The 22095-nt window shown below is 57.1% G+C and overlaps 1 protein-coding gene across 2 annotated transcripts in view; it reads left to right on the top strand.

Annotated features, from left to right (window-relative positions):
* The window catches only part of thrab (thyroid hormone receptor alpha b), a 47656-nt gene that overhangs the window by 17360 nt on the left and 8201 nt on the right, over window positions 1-22095 (top strand). Inside the window, exons 2-9 of one of the 2 annotated variants that reach the window (XM_029840904.1) lie at window positions 51-129; window positions 12160-12501; window positions 15661-15722; window positions 17230-17330; window positions 17417-17564; window positions 17749-17954; window positions 21301-21447; window positions 21816-22074. In XM_029840904.1, coding sequence (XP_029696764.1) covers window positions 12446-12501; window positions 15661-15722; window positions 17230-17330; window positions 17417-17564; window positions 17749-17954; window positions 21301-21447; window positions 21816-22074 — 979 coding nt within the window. In that variant the 5' untranslated portion in view covers window positions 51-129; window positions 12160-12445. The remainder of the gene's footprint in view (window positions 1-50; window positions 130-12159; window positions 12502-15660; window positions 15723-17229; window positions 17331-17416; window positions 17565-17748; window positions 17955-21300; window positions 21448-21815; window positions 22075-22095) is intronic. The other variant, XM_029840911.1, reaches the window with a different exon arrangement.

The following is a 22095-nucleotide window of genomic DNA, read 5'->3' as shown; positions in this document are numbered from 1 at the left end:
CATCGGGAACGACGCCCGTTTCATGCGAGTGTTCTTTTCGTCTCTTCCAGGGTGGAGGTCGGACAGAGCGTAGGGCGCAGGAGGCCCGGGGGGACCGCTAACCACACACAGACACGCGTGATCTGCCCGGTAGGTTCAGCTCTGCCCGTCCCCATGTCTGCTCCCACGCTTTATCTGAGGGCCTTTACGCTATCTTGATTGGTCACATGGTGCTAGCTTGCGCGCTATCTGCGCTGCGTTCACCCGCTTGGCTGCGCGTCATCGTGACTGAATCCGAGCACGACCGATGTCGCGTTCAGGTGAGCGGCCGGCGTTTGTGGCTTTTCCCCTGACTCAGCAGAACATCGGCACCTCCCGCTGGTCCAGTTGTGCCGCCCCCCCCTCCCCCCGCTGGCACAGCTGGAGACTAGGGAAGCGCATAATTGTGCTTTAATCCGGCTCTAACTCCCGGCAGCATTAGGGAGGCGGCAGAGGGGGATCATGCACAGCAGCTTAGGCCGAGTCAGATGGGCGGAGCGGCGCCGTTTGGACAGATGCAAGAAAAGGTCTTAACAGCGGACCAGTGGGGAACCGGTGTCAGTCAGCAACCATGGGTGGACGTTCTGGGCCGTGACTCTGGTCCCTGGAGCCCTGACTCTGGTCCCTGGAGCCCTGGCTCTGGTTTCTGGAGCCCTGACTCTGGTCCATAGAGCTGTGACTCTGGTCCCTGGAGCCCTGACTCTGGTCCATAGAACCCTGACTCTGGTTCCTGGAGCCGTGACTCTGGTCCATAGAACCCTGACTCTGGTTCCTGGAGCCGTGACTCTGGTCCATAGAACCCTGACTCTGGTTTCTGGAGCCCTGACTCTGGTCCATAGAGCTGTGACTCTGGTCCCTGGAGCCGTGACTCTGGTCCCTGGAGCCGTGACTCTGGTCCCTGGAGCCGTGACTCTGGTCCATAGAGCCCTGACTCTGGTCTCTGGAGCCCTGACTCTGGTCCCTGGAGCCGTGACTCTGGTCCCTGGAGCCCTGACTCTGGTCCCTGGAGCCGTGACTCTGGTCCCTGGAGCCCTGACTCTGGTCCTTGGAGCTGTGACTCTGGTCCATAGAGCCGATGACTCTGGTCCCTGGAGCCCTGACTCTGGTCCCTGGAGCCGTGACTCTGGTCCCTGGAGCCGTGACTCTGGTCCCTGGAGCCCTGACTCTGGTCCCTGGAGCCGTGACTCTGGTCCATAGAGCCCTGACTCTGGTCTCTGGAGCCCTGACTCTGGTCCCTGGAGCCGTGACTCTGGTCCCTGGAGCCCTGACTCTGGTCCCTGGAGCCGTGACTCTGGTCCCTGGAGCCCTGACTCTGGTCCCTGGAGCCCTGACTCTGGTCCCTGGAGCTGTGACTCTGGTCCCTGGAGCCCTGACTCTGGTCCCTGGAGCCGTGACTCTGGTCCCTGGAGCCCTGACTCTGGTCCCTGGAACCCTGACTCTGGTCCCTGGAGCCGTGACTCTGGTCCCTGGAGCCCTGACTCTGGTCCCTGGAGCCCTGACTCTGGTCCCTGGAGCCGTGACTCTGGTCCCTGGAGCCCTGACTCTGGTCTCTGGAGCCCTGACTCTGGTCCCTGGAGCCGTGACTCTGGTCCCTGGAGCCCTGACTCTGGTCCCTGGAGCCGTGACTCTGGTCCCTGGAGCCGTGACTCTGGTCCCTGGAGCCCTGACTCTGGTCCCTGGAGCCCTGACTCTGGTCCCTGGAGCTGCTCAGCTTATGGACCATTGTGGGACTGTTTTTGCTTTCATCTTTAAGTGCACGTTGGAGATTTGTCATCTTTAGCATTAGCGTTCTGCGGAGTGTCGGAACAGCGTGTGGGTTTAATCACAATTCCAGAGGCCTCCGGCAGCTGTGGCCCATTAGCCTGCCAGGAACCTGATAGCAGGAGAACTCGGCTGCGTCCTCCCCTGCACCCTCAGCCGAAGACGGTCCGGAGAGAAGCCGCGTTGCGGCTGCGCTCGCATGCTTCGCGGTTCCTGCCTCCCAATACCGCGCTCACGGAGCCGGTGCCGCTTGCTAGCGCGCCTGATTCGGGCTCACTCTGCAGATCCGCCTGAATTCCATGATTCCGTGATTCGTCTGCGTTCCTGAAAGTAACTTGTTTCATGCTTGAGTGAAGGGAATAATCTGCTTGGGGGGGGGGTTGGTTTAAATCCTCTATTGTGCTCTTTGGGCTCCAGCTAACAGCTGGACGTTAGCGCGGATCACGTTACCCAGAATTCCCTGCCGACCGCACGTTTACCTGCAGCCAGGTGGAAAAAGCTTCCAGAACCGTCTTAAGTCGCAGACCCACTTAGCGATGGCGGCGTGCGCTCCGCCGCATATGACAAACACGTGCGCGAGTTTGACGTCAGCGGTTCAGGACGGATAATTGATCCCGCTTTAAAGGCCTTCAGCGTTTTATGGGAAAACTAATGAAAAAAGCAGCTGACCACCTCCGGCCGACCTCTCCGCTGGTTCCGAACGTGCACGTGCACGCCTGCCTTTGAGGCGGAGGGATCTCTTCCAGGGTGGACGCCCCGCGTCTGATTCCGCGCTTTGATCCGGGACGCGGCGGCGGCGGCGGCTAAAACGACCACACACGGGCAGAAACGCCGGCCTGGCCGTCGTCCCGTTAACCAGCTCGTAAATCCCGGGGACGCGGCAGCTTCAGGTGGAGCCCAGCGGGATCCAGCGGGAGGTGGGGCTGGTGTCCATGAGGAACAGTTTGGGCTCCGCTCCCACATGTCGACTCGGAACCGGTGGAAGGAGAAGAACCGAAGAGGAGCGGATCGGACTGCAGGAAGTTAATGGCCCGTTCAGCACAGGCTCCGCCCACACACGCAGACTATAGAATATATAACACAAACACATCACCTCAAAGCTAATGATCTGGATTATTGGCCCCGCCCACCTCATTAGTGTGGACCACCGTCTGTTTGAACAGCTAATGAGCTCACACACACACACACACACACACACACACACACACACAGAGTTCCTGCCCCCCCTCGTTTCCCTCCTTCCTGGTTGCCTTTATTGCTGTTTTCAGGCAACTTGTGAGATGGGGCACAAACTGCCGTGATGGGTTCGACTCCCGTCAGCGTGCAGAGGTGGGCGGAGCCTAGCGCTCTCTGCGCCCGACCTTCATGCAGGCAGTGATTCGGCAGTTCCAGCTGCTAGCAGGCTAACGCCGCGGCCGCAGGAACCGGGCCGTTTGGACCCTCGCGACCTCGCCGCTGCGCCTCCACGCCTCCACCTCGCGATGCAGACCTGGGGGAGGATTAGTCTGGTTACCTGGCAACAGAGCTGCGAGAGATCTGATCTCAAGGACGGAAAGAAGTGCTCCGACTGGAGTACCGGTTGTGCCATCATCATCATCCTCTTCATCTTGATCGTCATTGTGACTGACATGGCAGCGGAGATGGAGATCACACAGCCAGGACCTGATCCAGCGCGTGTGTGTGTGTGTGTGTGTGTGTGTGTGTCATAGTGGCGTAACACGGATTCAGATGTCTAATTGCCCAGGCAGGAGGGCAGGAGGGCAGAAGGAGCCTCAGCCAGGGTTTCCTGGTGGGCGTGTCGGAGGTGTGTTCCGCTGCCGACCAATGGGCTCCGAGCAGGAAGCTGCGGTCGGGAGCATGTGTTGCTGCAGCGAGGGCGGCGAACAAAGAGTGGAGGGAGCTGTTTAGTGCCTGAGCGCGACCTCCGCCGCTCTGGATGTTTAATTCAGCGCGTTTAGCAGCGTCACCGGAGACATAAACACCCCGATGTAATTACAGATCTGAGATCAGCTCCACAATGGCGTCTCTTCAGAGAGTAAAAGAAGAGGAGCGAGGGTGTTGCTGAGCGCTGGAAGTTGGTCTTTGGACACACACACACACACACACACACACACACGCAGAAATTAATGCAGCTCTTTATTCCACACACACAATTTCCAATAAAAGAGAATCAGAATGGAGGCTTCTGATTGGCTGCCAGGTATTCTGTTGCGTAAAACTTTTCTGGCATCCTGATCAAACATTTTGTCTGTGTGTGTGTGTGTGTGTGTGTGTGTTTCGGGGGGGGGGGGGTCTGCATCTGCAGCTCATGAGTGTAAAACATGATGAAATAGGCAAGAAATGCCAGAACGGGAGGGAGCAGCTCCGGCACGTTAGCAGCAGAACGGCGTCCTGATCAGGGAAGAATCTTTATCCCCGCCCCCCCCCCGAGTAAAAACAGTGACGCGGGAGTGTCGGTGGAGGTCCGTCGGCGCCGCTCCGGCCGTCTTTTCCATAAATGCGGAGCATCATGCTAATCAGGTGCGTTTGGTCCTCAGTAACGAGGTGTTGATGGAATTAAGGGACGTAAAAATGGGAGCAGTTACGGCATCAAAGGAGCAATTTAATCTGATCCCATCATCATTTTCTGCCCCCCCCCCCCCCCAACGCCGCCCAGACACGTTCTTGTCCTCTAAGGCCCTAGAACCTGGAGCGCCTGAGCCGTGACATCGCCGATCAGACACACCCGTGCACGTATGGCGTCACGCTCGTGTGTCACGGCTCTGTGCGCACATGCATGCGTGGAATGTATGCGAGCGATTAGGGCGTCTTTCCGCGCCGTCACGGAGATGCGTCGGTATGTGACAGTTGAGAACGGCGCCGCGAGGTCAGGGGCCGCGCAGGGGCAAGACGTGGTCGAGGTCGGGGGGGGGGGTCGACTGTCCCCTCGCCGTCCTCGCCGTTCCCAGCGCTGGGCTTCATCGCCACCGATAGTGGAGCCATCAGGTCAAATTTAGGAGCAGATAAGACGGCGCCGAGGAGCTGCTGCTAATTACGCCGCGGGCGGGGGCCCCGCGTGGCGGCCTGAGCAGACCTGAGCAGCCACGGCTGTCACAGTTCCAGCGGAGTTAATTAAACGTGGTCGTAACGGTGACATGTGTCCGTTTCCCCCCGGACGCTCGGCCGGGTATTTAATAAGCGCCACCCTGGGGTTTGGGCTGGCGACAGAGGTAATTACACATCCTGCGACGCGATTAGCTGCAGCGTTTGGAGGTTAGCTAGGGGACACCCACACACGTGTTCCTCTGAGCTGAGGGAGGGGCTGCGGAACGCCTTCCATCCTCTTTCCCGGTCCCCTGAGGTGCCGTGTTATTTAAATGTCTCCCGTCTGACGCTGGCCGTGCGTGTCCGCCTCCGTGAGCAGGCGGCGGCGAGCAGCCAGCCTAGCGCTACCTCGCGTGATGGTGCACCGGCTGGGTGGTTTTTTTTAGCCTGACAGACGAGGCAGACGCAGTCAGCTATGTAGGTTATGTCTTTAGACCGCCTGTTTGGTCACCGGGAGGCCCGGGGGGCCCGATTATGACTCACCGCGCTTGGGCCCGAATCTTCTTCTTCTTCTTCTGCAGTTTTGTCTGCAGCGGCGCCGCTTGCCCCGCCTCTTATCTTCTGGGTTGACGCGCGTGAACCCGGCGTGAATCCGTCCCCCGGTGCGGACGGTTGGCGCCGGCCGCTCCCACTTCCTGTCCGGGCTCGGCTCTCGTTGTCGCTCCCACCTGTTACGCGGAGTGAATTTTAATAAAGGAGAGAATTAAGTGAAAGTAGTTTCCGCGGTTGCCGGCGGCAACGGCCCCCGTAATGAATTCAGCCGGCCGTGATGAGTCCGGCTGCTGGCGGCTTCAGCGCGTTCACGTCTGAACCAGCAGCAGATGGGAATTTCAACGTTGGGACCCCAACATCGACCCCTCCACCGTCTTTAACGTCTCGTTCCCCAAAGAACCGAAACCTTCAGCCAAATGCAAGAGTCTGACATCAGATAAAAATGTCCCTGGAAGCTGAACCCGATCCCAGTTTTCAACCATTTAAGCGCTTTAATTCCCCTCTGTGGCGGAAGCCGACCCACGTCGGATGGCTGGTACGACCTTCGCCGCCTCTCGTTCCATCGATAAAACGGCGGATCGCCCGATTGTTCCCATTCCTGCGCCTCCTGTAATTCCAAACCAATCACAGGTTTGATGATCAGGCAGATTTCAAATCCGAAGTTCTGCAGGAACCAGAGATGAAGCCGGACGATCCGTTCCTCCGACCTCCGTGTGGAGGTCAGCTCTGAGCTAACGGCGGCTCTAATGAGCCCATCATTCTGTCCAGGGAGACGAAGCAGTCCGAGGTTAAAGAGGGACACCGCTGCTTTTAGCTGGACGTTCCCGAGGATCCAGCCGCGTTGCGCAATTTCCTCGAGCACGGAGACATCTGGGAAGTTTTACAGACGACAAAAAGGAAGAAGGTTCCCGCCCGGGATGGAGGACCAGCAGGTCTTGGCGGGGAAACGGTGGATTTCCCGGCCGGGAAAGCCGGGAAAGTCGGTTCCTGTATTGATGATCCGGAGACTCGGCTGATGGGAGCTCTGCTGGCCCGGGAGGCTGCTCTCCTAATGAGGAGCTCGCTTGTGTTGCAGGCAGCTGGTCCAGGTCTGGTGTTTGGGTTCGGGCTCCCTGTTTTGTCTTTGAGAGCTGCTGTTCGAGGGCCGGCTGCAGCGTAATCGCGCCTCCAAACCGTGACTCACGGAGCACTTGTGATTCCTGTGCACGGATATTTCATCACTACTCGGAGCGCTGGAGGTTGCCAGACAGTAAGTGGGGGCTGGATCCTCTAAAAAGGCTCTGAAAGGACGAGGAGAAGGTCAAGGAAGACGTTTGGGCTAATGTCGACGTGCATCCTGCTCTACTTACTTAGCATGCAGTCCTAAAATAAAACCACAATGCGCTCTTTGTTTCTGGGACCGTCGGGAGCTTGGATAAAACCCAAGGATCAACTGAAGTCTTACTCATGATCCGGCGGGAGGGGGGGGCGGGGGTTGTGTGTTGGATGATTCCCTGTTTGCTGTAGGAGAACGGCGTCTTAGGAGCACGGATGCTACCAGAGGAGCAGACTGAAGGTCACGGGGGGGGCGGAGTCACCTGAAAGGACCCCTATCCCTCCTCACGCTCCTGCTGTGTACACATACCCAGAGCTGATCACATGACTGGATGACCCAGAATCTCCGGCTCTTCTGGGTCTCTCACGCTCAGGCAGCCAGCGCACATTCCCCACCGATGTCATCTTCGCCGTCTCCTCGCTGCTCCGCCGGCTTCTGTTTCTGTTGAGTTCTGGCCCGGCGGAACCTCCCCCAGAGCGCCATCTTCCTACCGTTTAAAGTCAAACATCCTGCTCAGGGTGGCAAATGTTGACTCGGCCCCGGGCAGAGTGCGCACGATAAACACAAGTCCTTTGTCTGGGCTCCTCAGAACATTCTCACGTCTGTGCGGTCGGGGCGGCTGAAACCCGACGCCTCTGTAAACACCAGAACTTCTCCACCTGCTCGGGATTGGAGCCAATAGCTGAATAGGAAGCTGGACCTTTCAGTGCCTGCAGGCACTGGCTCACCCTGGACCGTTTGCATTGAGTCGGCGACCCGTCTGACGACACCCGGGTCAGAACCGGCGTAAATGTGTTATTACAGGGTTCCGTCTCCCCCCCTGCACATCCTCTGAGAGGTTGGGGGAAATTGCTCTGCAAATAAAAATTCTTCAGCTGCTTTTCCACCGCAGGTCCAAATTTAGCTCTGCGGTTGCTGCCCCCCCCCCCGCCCCCCCACCCCCAACCACCCACTGAGGGGGGTGGGGTCTGTTTGGAGGGGCGGAGCCTGTGGTGCATCTTGTTTCAGTCAGCATGTATTTATAACTCCTGTTAATCACAATTGTTATTGATCACATGCTCAACACGAACCCCCTGCATCATTAGCAGGGCAGATTTGGAGGTGGGGGGGGCAGATTTATGCACGCTAATCCCGACTGACGACATTCCGTGGCGCCGTGTTTGTGCCTATACGCTGCAACGGGACTGTATGGAGATCTATGGGCTGGCAGGTCAGTTATGCAGATATTCTATATCGGCTCCTCTTCTTCCTCGCTCTGCCGACTCGCCGCTGTCTTTGATCCCGGGCCGCCGGCGGCGGGAAGCGCGCAGGGGTCACGGGCCAAATTAACGCAGCTCGGCGTCCCCGCCGCGAGGGAGGAAGGACGCGCTCGTTGCCCGCGTTTGATTGCTTAGTGGCCTTAACCAGTGAACTTGAGCTCAGTGAACCCCCCTGACCTTTCTGTGTGCACGCATCCATGCGTGGGCGTGTCTTCCCTCCACCTGACTGCGCGCATGCTCGGAGCGACTTTGGCCGCCATCCGCATTCCGGGAAGGCTGTTAGCTGGTCTAACAGGATCTTCCTCCTCAGGGGTCGGAGGGCGGGTTTAACATGATTAGCTGGATGCTAACTGTTGCTCTCCCGATTGCCGTCACTCTTCAGTGTTTTCGGTTACTAGGCAACCAGGTTTGGGACCGCCGCAGTAATTAACCCGACCTGGCTCGTCACTGAGGCTCAAAGGCAGACGCGAGTGCGAAACCCGCCCACAGAAACGACCCGCTGGAGGTTACAGCAGTTCAGGCCCGAGTCTAAAGTTTATTTGACTCTTTTTTTTTGGGGGGGGCCTTTTTAAAGCCGCTTTATTATACGTTGAGACGCAGCCGGGCGGTTTTCCGGCCGCCACGCCGGCCCACTCTCAGCTCATCCCACACCATCATTACGCAGATTCCGTCCAGCCGAGGCAGGAAAGCGCAGCGGCGAGGCGTCGGCGACGAGCCGCCGACAGCTCGCCGTGCCCTCTGCTCCTCCCCCGCTCGTGTTTGGTTTAATTTCCTCTCCGGAGGCCCGTGGCTGCTCGCTCAATTAGGGAAACGAGCACGCCGGAGTTCTCGCCAGATTTTTCAGCCTGCCGTGATTGAATGAAAAAAAAAAAGGTTGCGACTGTCGGGTTAGAAAAACAGTTTAGTCGCTGCCGAGGCCCCGCGGATCCCGACCTTCAGACGGTTTCTTCAAAACTGGGATGGAATCGAGTGAAATTCCCAGACGGAGGTTTTTTTCCCCTGTAAAGCCCGGTTGAACCTCGTCGATAGGCGGTGCGCTGGTCCTCGTCACTGTCACGTGTCATGAAAAAAACCCAACCTTCCTGCGTCTTCACTTGACCGAGGGCGAAACGCTGGAGCCAGAACCAATAAAACGGGTCCATCTGTCCTGCAGCGGGTTTCCATTTCTCTCCGTCTGTCTTCCATCATCCCGTTTTATCCGAGGAACAACAGTCGGGCTTCGCTTTCATGGAAACAGCTGATTCGGTGGGAGCTGCACCGTCGCCGCTGTTCTCCTGCTTAACTGTAGTCAGGAACAGCCGAATTAGTGTTGCTGTGTGTGTGTGTGTGTGTGTGTGTGTGTGTGTGTGATTTCTTCTCGCTTACGTGAAGGCGGCTGGGACCAGGTCAGGTCCAGGACCACACAGCTGGACCTCGGCACCCCCAGAATGTCTGCCAACAACAACTCGACGCCCCCCCCCCCCTCACACACACCTACACACACACACACACACACACACACATGCGCCCTTCTCCTCTTTCATAGATTTTGCTGTGTGCAGTCAGGAGATGACTCCATTGGTGGGGGAGGGTGTAACTCTGGCTTGGTGGGGTTCAGGGGCCTCACCAGGCTTCATTACACCCCTGGGTAAGAAGGGTGGGGGGGGGTGGGGGGGTACATGTTAGAAATGACCGCGCTGTTTCTTTTGTGAGCGAGCGCGCACGTGTGTGTGTGTGTCTGTGTGTGTTCTGCCCGTGTTTTATTGCTCATTACGGAGGTGACAGAGACATGAAGATGAATGGAAACATGAGGAGTTGGGTGGGGGGGGTGACATCTCTGTGTGTGTGTGTGTGTGTGTGTGTGTGTGTGTGTGTGTGTGTGTGATTAAAGACGTGCGCCGGTGTACAGTGTGACATGAGCTCAGTGAAAAGAGCAGATTATTTAATCCTCAATAAGCCCTTTAACAACTCCTAGTTGATTTTATGTTTTGTATTGATTTATTATTGATTATTTTATCAATTATTTCATAAATTATCATTTGTATAAAGTTGCCAATTCACGGAAATAGATGTGGGCCGTCGCATATTTCGAAGGGGTTTTCAAACGTGAAAAGAAGAATGCCACCGTCAGATGGATGAGATGCTTTTATTTTGAAAATCCAGTGCTGTCAGGAGCCTCACTGACGTCAGCCATCTTGGCGTGACCGCCGCATATGGCGGTGCCACTCATGCCAGCCCGCGCGCCCGGGCCGGTTGCCATGGCGAGGCAGCAGCTGCCGATGTCGCCCCGGCAGAGAATAAAGAATGCGTGAATGTAAAGGTCAAGCTAAAGGTCACGCACTTACCTGCCGATTTGCCCCCCGGCGCCTGCACACCGGGACCCAGGGGGCTTATGGGTAAATGTGGCGCATCCGCTTCCAGGTTTCATTCCTGCTCTTCGGTTCAGAGAAAATCCGACCGGGTTGGTGCCGACCGGGTTGGTGCGGGAGGGCTCACGTCTGCTTCTAGCGGCTCCGTTTCCCCCTCTTTGGCTCCGTTTTCCAATCGGATGAGACGGGAATTAGATGTTCGGTTTTCCCATCTGTGCTCCTCGCCGGCGGGACCTCGTGGGCCGGGCCCGTGGGGGCGCCGTTGGCCCGTGCTGTTGTAGCCGGAGCGATTTCAGCAGGATGCTAATGAGGGGAGGTAAACAGCCGCGTTGGCGCGGAGCTCCGGGCTTCCCGGGAGTTTTCCTTGATAAATCGTTTCAAAGTCGTTATTGAAATGGGCTTTTCGGGTCGCAGCCAGCGTTTAGCAACAGCTGAGGGAACTGAACCCAGAACAAACAAGGAAAATCGGTCAGAAGGGGCAGATAAGGCCCGGTGAGGGGTGGAGACGCTCTTTGCCCCGTGCTTGTTGACAGAAATGTACAGTATCCACACGTCGCACGTGGAGCGGAGTCAGACCAGGACACGGCCCGGCTCACCGGCCCCACGTTCAGGATCCGTCGGCAGAAGTGGGCGCTGCGGATCCCCGCGGCTCCGTTAGCATCCGTTAATAATCCCGGGATAATAATTACCCCCCCCCTGAGAACACGATCTCGGCACTCACACCCTCCTCCGCGCTGCTGCGCTCTGTTGCTAAAGCGCTAACTGCTCGGGCCACCTGAGGGAGAGGTCTAATGAGGTTCTCCTCAGGAGCTGGAGGCCTGGACCTTGTTGTATCGGCTCTGATCCGGTGCTGCAGCTTCACCTGCATCCGTGCAGAACCCCCCTGGCGGTTCTGCACGTACCGTTTGGCATATTTAGCGCTGGTCCGACCTCCTCCGAAGAATTCCCCCGGCGCTTCGTTCCTTCACCTTTTGAGGAGAACAGAGGAACGTGGAGTTCTGCGGCCCGGCAGCGGAGAACACAAGCGGGTCGGAACACAAGCGGGTCGACCTTAATTAATTGGGAGCTTCTCCAGGCGGCGGCGGCGCTCGCTTGAGAAGAAAGGAAGCATCTCGCGAGGTGACTCGCGCTGCCGGGCCGCTAGGAAAGTGTTTGTAGGTCCAATTAAAATATGAAAGCTGTCTCACAACAAAGGCATTAATGTGTGTGTGTGTGTGTGTGTGTGTGTGTGTGTGTGTGTGTGTGTTCTCAGCGCAGCTTCTTGAATGTTTGTTTTCCCTCTGACAAGCTAAATTAGATCTTCACGCCGCTCTTTTGCGTGCGGAAACGTGCACGTATACGTGGCCGCCGCTCTGATATCGTGGTGCGTTCAAGGCCAAACCTGAGTCCCTCTCGTTCCGCACACGTGATGGAACTCTTTCGTGGCTTCTCCGTCATTTTCCCCGTCACGTGGCGCGGTCCCAGAGCTGTACCCCTCAGAGATCCAGCCCGTGTCCCCTCGGTGTTGGGGGGGGGGGGGGGTATTTTCACCTCGTTTTCAGCGATTCTTCGGGTAAATTAGCCTCTCCCCTGGTCACCATCTGAAGCTCTTATGCTGGAATCCTGGATTATTGCCTGGGATTATTGAACAGGGAAGAGGAGGGGGCGGGGCCTATCGGACAGGGACTCGTGGACTCCTCGCGCTCGTCATCTGGCCACTTGTCAGTCAGCCCCCAGCGTCAGCAACAGCAGCAGGAGGTTTAGACATGTTGCCCTCTGCCCCCCCCAGGTTGCCTGACCTGGTGCCATCTGTAAAGTCCGCGGCTAACGCTAGCTGCTACGCTAGCTGCTACGCTAGCTGCTACGCCTGTGTTGTAATCCGTTTTCTTTTCTTTTCTTCCAGGCTGGAATTCTCGCCATCCTCTGCCCTCCCGAGACCGACCACTGAGACCCCCCCACCCCCCCACCCCCCCGTTCAAACCGCACCAACCTCACAGGGGGTTGACTCCCCCCCCACCCCACCCACACCCTCTACCTCCACCTTCGCTCAGAGGCCCTCCCCCCTCTGGGACGGGGCTCTGTCATGTTCCACTGACCGACCCCTCCCGACCAGCGAATGACCAGTGTGCATCCGAGGGTGGGGCTTGCCTCAGTCTCTCATGATTGGCTGCTGGATGGAATTAAGGTGAATGGAACACGTTCCCAAGGAGCAGGACCCTAACCCATCAGAGGGAGAAGAGAAACGGTGAGTCTGGGGGGGGGGTGGTTGTCCACTTGACTGTACAGCTGGCTCCTCCCTTCAGCCTGGCTGGTTCTCACAGCAGCTCCTCACGCCCCCGACGCTCCTCACGCCCCCGACGCTCCTCCCGCTTCAGCTGGCGAGGAGCAGCCGGTCAGACCGGTCTGAACGCAAACAAACGCGGCGCTGTTTGGGCCCCTTCTCATTAATGAAAACATAATATGAGTGGAATGGAGCTCCCTCCCGCCACGCCGGGGAGGGAGCTCCTCTGAGCGTCGTCTTAGAACACAATGTGAAGTTGTTGTTGAAGCTGCGGCCGACAGTCGGACAGTAGTCGCCATCGCCGCCGCCTCGCGGCGACCGCGGGACGTCTGAGGTCTCAACAAACCCGATGTGGCGTGTCATCGCTCCACAGGAGATGCACGTCTTCCACCAGACCTGCTGGTTCTTGGGGCCTTTTTTAATCCCTGAACCTTGACACTTTATGCCGTAGCGCAATGATGCTAACGTCCATGCTAACGGCGTTGAAGAGAGATTCAGTGAAGATACGTGGCTTCCACAGCAGGATACGGCCTTTGTTCACCTGTCTGCTGTGTCCTCCCAGCATGCACCTGGGTCGGTTATCTATACCTTTGTGTTTACTCTAGAGGGAGTTCCTTATTTGACACAGGCCAACCAGCCTGACACACTTTCACGTAACCGTGACGTTGATCAAACGCAGTTGGACGTGATAAATCTGACACTAATTCGCTTTCTGTAGCCTGCCCGTTGGTGCTGCTAAAGGACTCCATTTTTTAAAAGGGGTCGGTGCTGTTGTGCGGCCCGGTCCGAACAGAGAACTGGGTCAGGGCCCAACAGGAAGGATGGGATCTAAGCCGCCTTTTAGCCGAGCAAAGCACAAACAGCCGGAGCGAAGGCCGGTGAAGAATTCATAATAGCTTGGCGGCTAAAGTTGACAAATGCGCTGCGTTCGAGAACATCCTGTGAAACTATTCAGGTGGAAACAGGTTTATTCTGGGGTGCCGACTCAAATACCTCTGATAAATATAAATCCCAGCCAGAGTTTTTTTCTCACAGGGGAAATTTACGGCGTCCAGAGCGGGGGGGGGGGGGGCGGGGGGTTAAGGGAATATGAGCGGCGCATGAAGGCAACACTAGACGCGGGCCGTAAACGTCACGTGGTCCGGTGTGAGCCGCTCTACGTTTCATCCACGGGATTTCTGGCGCTCTCCGTGCGCTTCCATGGCAACAACCCTGTTGCAATGTAGCGCCGGGTTCTCCGTGTCCCACATTACAAGCTGGCGTTAAGGCGGTCGATCTGGCGGAGCCTGGATGGATTTTCCAGCTAACACGGGCACCTGTCAGGAGATTAATGGCTCCGCTCTGCTGCGGGGGGGTGGGGGGGGGGGGGGGGGGACAGTTGGCGTGGTGATGGATGTCGCCCTTCGCCTCCACTTGTGCGCGAGTGTTCGGTGAATCTCCGCGTGTTTTGCTACACCTGCACTAAGCGGGGGCAGATTCCGCCGCAGCCCGGTCTCTCCCTCCTGCCGCTTGTGTTCAAGCCTTTGAAGTGGCGCCATGGTTACGGCGTCTCTACGTGCGGGTGACCTCCGAGCCGCCGCTGACGGGGGAATTCGGTGTCGGTTCACCACTGCAGGACCGTCTGCTTTGATTCAAACGTTAAATTTGCCCTGTTGCCCTGCGATGTGACTGTAGCGCCGCTTGTCTCCATGGTGACCGGGTGCTCGATTGTTGTCCGGGGGGGGGGGGGGGGGCTGCTGGTCATCGAGGACATGGCTGACTGTAGCGCGGAAAAGCTTCCCGTCCAGCCCTGTTGAGGACGACTTCCTGTATTTCCTGACTGCTGCTTTGATGTTTAGCGTGTGTTTACGGTCCAAACCGTCCGTGTGGGTTTTCTCTTGACCTTTTCCGTCAGCGGTTACGCAACAACGCAGGATCTCAGGTATGTTCCTCACACCTGCGCGTCACACGTGCACCCGTCAGAAGGTGCTGGCTCGTTCTACCAGCAGAGCCAGTCCCAGTGTGGTCGGAGGGAGGCGCTAGCTTGGGTCCACAGGCTAAAGATAGCACACGCGGCGGAGACGTCGGCGCACACGAAGGCTGTGCAGCAGCACGTCGGATCCGCCTGCAGCTCGTCGCCGATGCATATTTTTCGCCCTCGCCATTTGATCCGGTCGCCGCTGTAAGTTCCCCGGATCTGCTCGGCTTCCGCTTGCTCTTCCAGGCCGTGTTTGCATTGAGACGTACGGGAATGTGCAGCCCGGACGTCTGTGCGAGGTTGGTTCAGGTTGCCGGGGGCGACGGGGACTTTCGTTTGAGCGTGTCCTGAGTTGCCGTGGAGCTTCTGGGGGGGGGGGGGGGGGGGTGTCGTTGTTTGACTTTCCTCTCCGAGCTCAGGCGGGGAGATAAAAGCCGACCTGCAGCATCTGAGCAACCTGTTGTTGAGGGAAAGCGTTTTTCTTTCATCCTGTCCAAGCTGTGGTCCAGCTCTAGTCTAAAGGTTTAAAGCACTGGGAGCCGGTCCGCTCACTCCGATGATCTGGACCTGCCCCCCCCCTCCCGGAGCTGCTGGGTCCAGGAGCAGAGCTGGAGGTTCTCCAGGCCGTCTGCGCTCCACTCCTGGGACTCCAGACCCGTCCAGAACACAGGAGAACCTCCCTCCTTTGCTCTCCCTTCAGATGATTTTCTGCCCCCCCCCCCCCCCCCCCCCCCCCCCCTTTCATAATCCCCCCCCCCCCTTTCATAATTCCCCCCCGGAGCAGCCAGCTCCCATCTGTGCTTCACATGCCTTTCACATGTGTCAGCGCCTGCAGGTGTTTCTCACTGCTCACACACACGATACAACTGCGCCGCCATCGGCTTCACAACTGTGGGTCGGAGATCCGCGTCGGACACCATCGGGGGTCAAATGAAGCCGCCGGGAGTCGGATCGGCTCTACTCCAACAGTCTCGGACGCCAGCCTCCGATGGGTCGGAGCCGGCTGAGGCGTTCGCGCCCTCTGGCCTTTAGAAGTCCAAATTCGGAGGCCCCTCAGCTCAAAACGCGTGTTAAAGTTTGTGCTTTCGGGCCTGGGAACCCAGCCAGGAGCAGAACAGTTCCAGATGGGATTGGGAATAACGTTCCCTCTTTTCTGTCCCTCTCAGGTGGCTCAATGGCCCAAAAAGGAAGAGGAAGAACAGCCAATGTTCGATGAAGAGTATGACTGGTGAGTACAGCCCACACACTCACACACACACACACACGCACACACACACACTCCTGTGGATGAATCGTTCCGATGGTCACGCCTCGCTAACCGTGTTTTGTCAAGATTTGCATCCCAAACACACCCGGGTCTGATTTTCCTTGGCTGACGCCCAGTCGCTCCTGCTGCAGGAGAGAGAGCGCGGCCGTTGGCGTCGCCGTGGTGATTCCTGACGGACGCTGCATTATTCATCGCCGCTTTGTGAACGTTGCGATTGCAGTTTGTCAGCTCCGGAGACGGAGCGAGAGAGGAAAAAAAAAACCCTTCCAGGGGTTTGACAGGGAGAAATAAATTCTTCTGCTCCGTCTGCTTCCTTATCGGCTCGTAAGTGACGGGTCCGAATCCTCCGAGTTTAAAGACGCCAGCGGAACGGGGATTCCGGAACGCCGACGGAATCTGGTGCTCGGCGTGGATACGAGCGGCCTCCTGGGAACCTGGACTTGGACGTCTCCGTCCCTCTCTGGAAGGGCGTGTCCTCACCTGCGGATTAGGACACCAGCGTTCCGACCCGCCCGTCACATGACTCCTTACAGTTTGACCCAGTTTTCCCAAACGCAGTGAAACGGAGGCCGAGCCCCCCTGGAAACATAAATAATCCCTCGTTTGACCTTTGGGGGAGGTCGTCTCGTGTTGCCGGGATTGACAGATATTGTGACATCGGGACATTTACGGGATCCACCTCATCGGATTTCACCGGTGACCTTGTCACGGCCACGCCGGGGGCCGACCTGGTTTGTTTTAGAAAAAAATCCGAAAAAGCGCCAAGACATAATATTTGTCTTGTGTGTGTTGGAGGTATTGGCGGGATGGCGGCGGTGGCGGGGGGGGGTGGGAGGGGGCGGAGCCTGCGGGAGCCGCAGCAGTATTGATTTCCGAGCTTGAGCCGCTGCTCTTTGCTTCCTCGGCACGCCGGACCTGACACTTTTCCTCCATGAGCGTCCACTTCCTCCAGTTTTCATCCCCTTTTCTTGGCTTCACCTCCCCCCCCCCATCAACAACAGAGCGTTTTTATGAAAATCAACCCAGTCAAACCCCCCCTCTGCCCCCCCCCCCCTCTCTTTCCCACCATCCTTTTCTTGTCGTCACCTTCCTCCTGTAATGGAGCCAAAAGGCAGAGCCCAACTGACACTGCCAGTCACAGCTCGCTGCACACACACACACACACACACACACACACAAACACACACAAACACACACACACACACACACAGCCGTTGGCTGTTTTCCCTGAGTACGTGTGTGTGTGTGTGTGTGTGTGTGTGTGTGTGTGTGTGTGCAGCGAGCTGACACCTCCACATTTGCATGCTGTGGGGTTCCAGGCTCCGCCCACTCCCTTTGTCAGGGTGGTGAAACCACATCAGAGCCCCCACATTCCCCCGCAGCCTTCCACCCCCTTTTGAGTGACGGTTGTGCCGATCGTGGAAAGCCGTCCCATGTTTGTAACGCCCCCCCCCTCCCTCTCTCCCAGGGTACATACCCAGCTACCTCGAAAAGGATGAGCCATGCGTGGTGTGTGGCGACAAGGCCACCGGTTACCATTACCGCTGCATTACCTGCGAGGGCTGCAAGGTGAGCGTGCACGCGCGACCACGAGCCCGACGGGCCGGGCGTGTTGGTGAGAGGACGCCTCCTAAATTCCTCCCGTCCGTGTCCAGGGTTTCTTCCGCAGGACCATCCAGAAGAACCTCCACCCTTCCTACTCCTGTAAGTACGATGGCTGCTGCATCATCGACAAGATCACCCGCAACCAGTGTCAGCTGTGCCGCTTCAAGAAGTGCACGGCAGTGGGCATGGCCATGGACCGTGAGTGCCGCTCCCAGCTTCCTTAGCGCACATTATCAAAGCACCTCTGCTCGGGAATCTCCACGTTTTGGGATTAAAACGGCTCGTCGTTCGGCTCCTTTTAAGAGCTGTTAAACGATCCGTTTAAAGGCCCCGCCGGTGCGTTTAGGGTCACCCCGGTTTCTTTTCCTCTGCCGTCTCCCAGTGGTGCTGGACGAATCGAAGCGGGTGGCTAAACGGCGCCTTATCGAGGAGAACAGGGAGCGTCGCAAGAAGGAGGAGATGGTGAAGACGCTCCAGAACCGTCCGGAGCCGACCGGGGACGAGTGGGAGCTGATCCAGTCGGTGACCGAGGCCCACCGACACACCAACGCTCAGGGCGCCCACTGGAAACAGAAGCGCAAATTCCTGGTAAGATCCCGGCTGAACACGGCTCCGTTTTCCGTCAGCGTTCCTCGGTCTCATCCGGAATGTCTGAGGTAAACGCGGCGGGTTAAGCTAGCGTCTGATAAATGTTGCTAACTGGGAAGAACTTTGGGGGGAAAAAAGGGAACAGTTGTGCTCTATGGACTGAATTCCCAGTTTTCCATGATGGGTTGTTTGGCGGCGCCGCTGTAATCTCTGTATCTGCACCTTTGAACTCCATCGGGGAGCAACGGCGGGACAATGCGGATTAAACTTGCTCTGGAATCAGGAAGGATGAAGTTTAAGTTGATCTTTTTTTTCCTCACGTTCCGACTGTACTGGCTTTGTATTCCCGGTTTCTGCTCCTGTCTTCATTCCGCTGCGCTCGCCTGCAGTTGGCAGGTTTATTCATCCTAATCCTCTGGGCTCTTCCCTATCTAGACTTAATTCCCGTCACCTCTCTCTTTTATTTTGCCTTTAATCTCCTTCCCGTCTCCGTTTCATTGTTTCCCCTCTCGCCGTTCCTCAGAGTCTGCTCCGACTCTCTGAGCAGGGCGCAGATCTGTTTTCCTGCCGCTCAGATTTATCCGGGACCGCTGCTCCTGCCCGGCCGGGCCGGCCCCCCCTTCGGAATTATCTGCGTCGTTTACACACTTTTAATCGCCCGATTAATGTTTTGACGGCACCGGTGGACCGGAGCGAATGACCTAATCAGGGGGCTTTAGGAAGGGGGGGGTGTGGCAAAGGTGGGTGTTACAGTGTGGGAAGTGTGTGTGTGGGGGGATTCAACGTGTTTGTGCGAGTGTTGTGGAGGGAGTTGCTAGGCAACAAGGGGTGCGATGGAAAAGGGGGCCATATGGGGATAATGTAGCGTGCAGATGGAATATATTCCAACTCTTTGAAGTTCTTCCCTCTTTTGTCTCAGGCCCAGATTCGATTTTCTTCTGATAATTGTCCACACGGTATTCCCCAAAACAGGAAAACCGCTCTGGAATGCTGCTGAGTTTGTGTAAATATAAATAAAATAGGCGAGTGTGGCAGAACCCGGTGGGGATCGATGCAGGAAAATGAAAAGTGAACTGAAGTGGTTAAATCCAAACCAATCTCCGTGACTTTAGCCGTTTATGGGATTGGATGAAGACCGGATTGATTTTTTTCGCCCCCCCCGGTGACATCCTGCATCGATTTCTGGCCTGATACCTCCTGATATTCCCAGAACCTCCTCCAGCTGCCCCCACCAGATCTAAGAAACCTTCTCGCGTGCATCTGTATCCCCATAGATTCCCCCCTGTCCCCCGTGCACATGGCAACGTTTCAGAGGATTCCCATCACATTTAAATGGAAATCGGGCTGGGAAAGGGTGGGAAACAGGTCTCTGGAGCGTTGCGAGCTATAACCTATTAAATAGCCCAATTAGCTGAGTGGTGTCTGTGGAAGTCGGCTTCATCTGAAGGGATAAACGCTCCTGTTTGACACAGGCTCTCCTCGCTAACGGCGCTCCGGAGGCTGAAGCCGCCGAAGCCTGAACATCGGAACGAGCCCATCGGGACGAGCCTCTCGGTCCCGCGAGGACGGCTGCAGCCACAGAGACCGCGGCCCTGTATCCCGCCGCCCACTACAAATAGACCCACTGATAAACGGAACCTGAGAAGTGGCTTAGTTAATGATTTGGGAAATCGGGGTCGGAACGGTGACAGCCGTTCCCAAATTTAAAGAGGCGATTGAAAAGTGAACCTGTAAGACATTAAAATAACATATTTGACACACAGCTCCTCCTCGCCGGGGCGGCGTTAAACTCCGTCGCCGGGCGATTCTGTGGGGTAATCCCGTTTATTCCAACCCTGAACTACTCAGCGTTTGCCGAAACATCCTTGGGAAAGTCTGCTCTGCCGTTTTCAGGGGCTAAAACAAAGATTCCCGCGTGTGCGTGTGGAACACATTTGCTTCATCCATCAAGGGTTGTGTGTGTAGCTCTGACTGGTTCCTGAGTCCCGCTCACAAAGGTCAGGCGGAATTTTTACGCTCCAGGATTTTAATGTTGTTTTCCAGGCCGAGTGAAGCAGAAAACCTGCTGGCAGCCGTTCAGACTGCCCAGATCTCGTATTCCTGTGTCACGGGGGCTGCGATGAACAGCTGCGCCGCCTGGATTCCTGGTTGCACAGGGAACATGTGGTTTTCCGAGGCGTTCCGTTGACGCTCTGCAGCTTTGGAGCCGCGAACACGCAGCAGCCGCGAGGCGATCCCAGCCTGACCCGCAGGGATGATCTCACACCTTTGTCAGAGCAAAACGCGCTCTGCTCCTATTGGTCACTTTTAAAATCACGGCGCTTTATCACAGGAAGCGAAGGCCGGCCCCCCCGCGCAAACAAGCCCCGCCCCTTTCACCCAGCAGCCGGATTACAGGGTCTCGTGGTGCGGAGGGACGGACTCCGCCGCTCTAATCCGTCCCATCAAAGGTCCAGAGTCGATTCTGGGCACATCGCTGATGAGGCCGCAGCTTTTTTCTCATGTGAACTCGGAGGTTGTGGATTCACAGCGGCCGCCGCGGGCTCGCCTCCAAAATCTTCATCCTGCGCTTGTCTTGGGACACGCCCCCCCATCCCCCCTCCCCCTCCATGGGCTGTTCCTTCAGCGCAGCTTATAAAACGTCCTGGGCAGAGATCTTCCACCCCGCTGCCATCCAGATGTTCATAAACGAGCTTCTGCAGCGGCGGCTGAATGGGACCGACTCCGCGCTCATCCTCCGGCCAGCTGGGGAGACTGGGAAACACTGTGGGGATTGAGATGAAATTCCTTATTAAAATTGAAGTTCTCCCGAGGGGGATTTAGTGGGATTTAGAGGCAGAACAGGAGAATAATATTCGTAATCGTGTTTTCATTAGTGCTTAATCACCTGAAGCTAAGAACTGAGTCTCTTTATTGTGGGGATCTCCTCCTCCGCGCCGTGTGTGTCGACGCAACGCCTCCCGACCGGTCCGATCTTTTCCAATTTTGTGGAAAAACGAGCCCTCCTGAACTCCGATTCACCCCCAAACCTTTTGTCAGCTGTGAATGTTGAGACGGATCGTTAGGGTCGGGATGAGGCTAATTGGCGGCGGTCACGCAGCTCCGGCGCTGATGTTTGCAGCGTCGCCGTGGAAACCGGAGACAGCCACGGTTTGGAACGAGGCCCGTCCTGTTCAAGCGTTCCGTCCGGAGCCCAGAAACCTTTTAAACCCCAGATTTGAGTTCTGCTAGACCGTGCGGACAGCTCGGAACCGGATTAAATCCTGTTCCTTTCGTCGTCTGTAATGTCGGGGGGGGGGGGTTTTATGTGTCCTCACGTGTCGCCCGCTTCTGTTCCGCCGCGCAGCCGGACAAGATCGGCCAGTCTCCGGTGGCGCCCACATCAGACGGGGACAAGGTGGACCTGGAGGCCTTCAGCGAGTTCACCAAGATCATCACTCCTGCCATCACCCGCGTCGTCGACTTTGCCAAAAAACTGCCCATGTTCTCAGAGGTGAGTGCTGCTCCGCTCCGCTCCGGAACGCCGCAGAAGCCGCTTTAATATTCCAGGCAGCGAGGCAGATAATCGGGAAGTGTTTGATCATGTAAAATTGCGTTATCGTTACCCCAGTAGCACATTTGCAACATCGGGCTAACGAGCGCTAATAATCTGCCCAGCAGTGGGGAACGAGTTTGCACCAGGGTGGGATTTAATTCGGAGCAACAGCCCGTGGATTAAATCAAATATTTAATATCCATGGAAATGAGGGAGACACAGCCTCGCCCTCTCCACCTCGGAGAGGAGCGATATTGAACGCAGGGTCTTCTCCTCACCCGGTGATGACAGCGGGATTTTCCCACTTTTCCCAACCTCTCCCTCAGCTGCCCTGCGAGGACCAGATCATCCTGCTGAAGGGCTGCTGCATGGAGATCATGTCGCTGCGCGCCGCCATGCGCTACGACCCGGAGAGCGAGACGCTGACGCTGAGCGGGGAGATGGCCGTCAAGCGGGAGCAGCTGAAGAACGGCGGGCTGGGGGTGGTGTCGGACGCCATCTTTGATTTGGGCAAGAGCCTGGCGCAGTTCAACCTGGACGACGCGGAGGTGGCGCTGCTGCAGGCCGTGCTGCTAATGAGCTCAGGTGAGGTGGCGATCGGCGAGG

The sequence above is a fragment of the Takifugu rubripes genome, chromosome 1 (genome assembly GCF_901000725.2).
Source record: "Takifugu rubripes chromosome 1, fTakRub1.2, whole genome shotgun sequence".
NCBI lineage: Eukaryota > Metazoa > Chordata > Actinopteri > Tetraodontiformes > Tetraodontidae > Takifugu > Takifugu rubripes.
The sequence above is the reverse complement of the archived record's forward strand: the minus strand, read 5'-3'. Positions and strand labels throughout refer to the sequence as shown.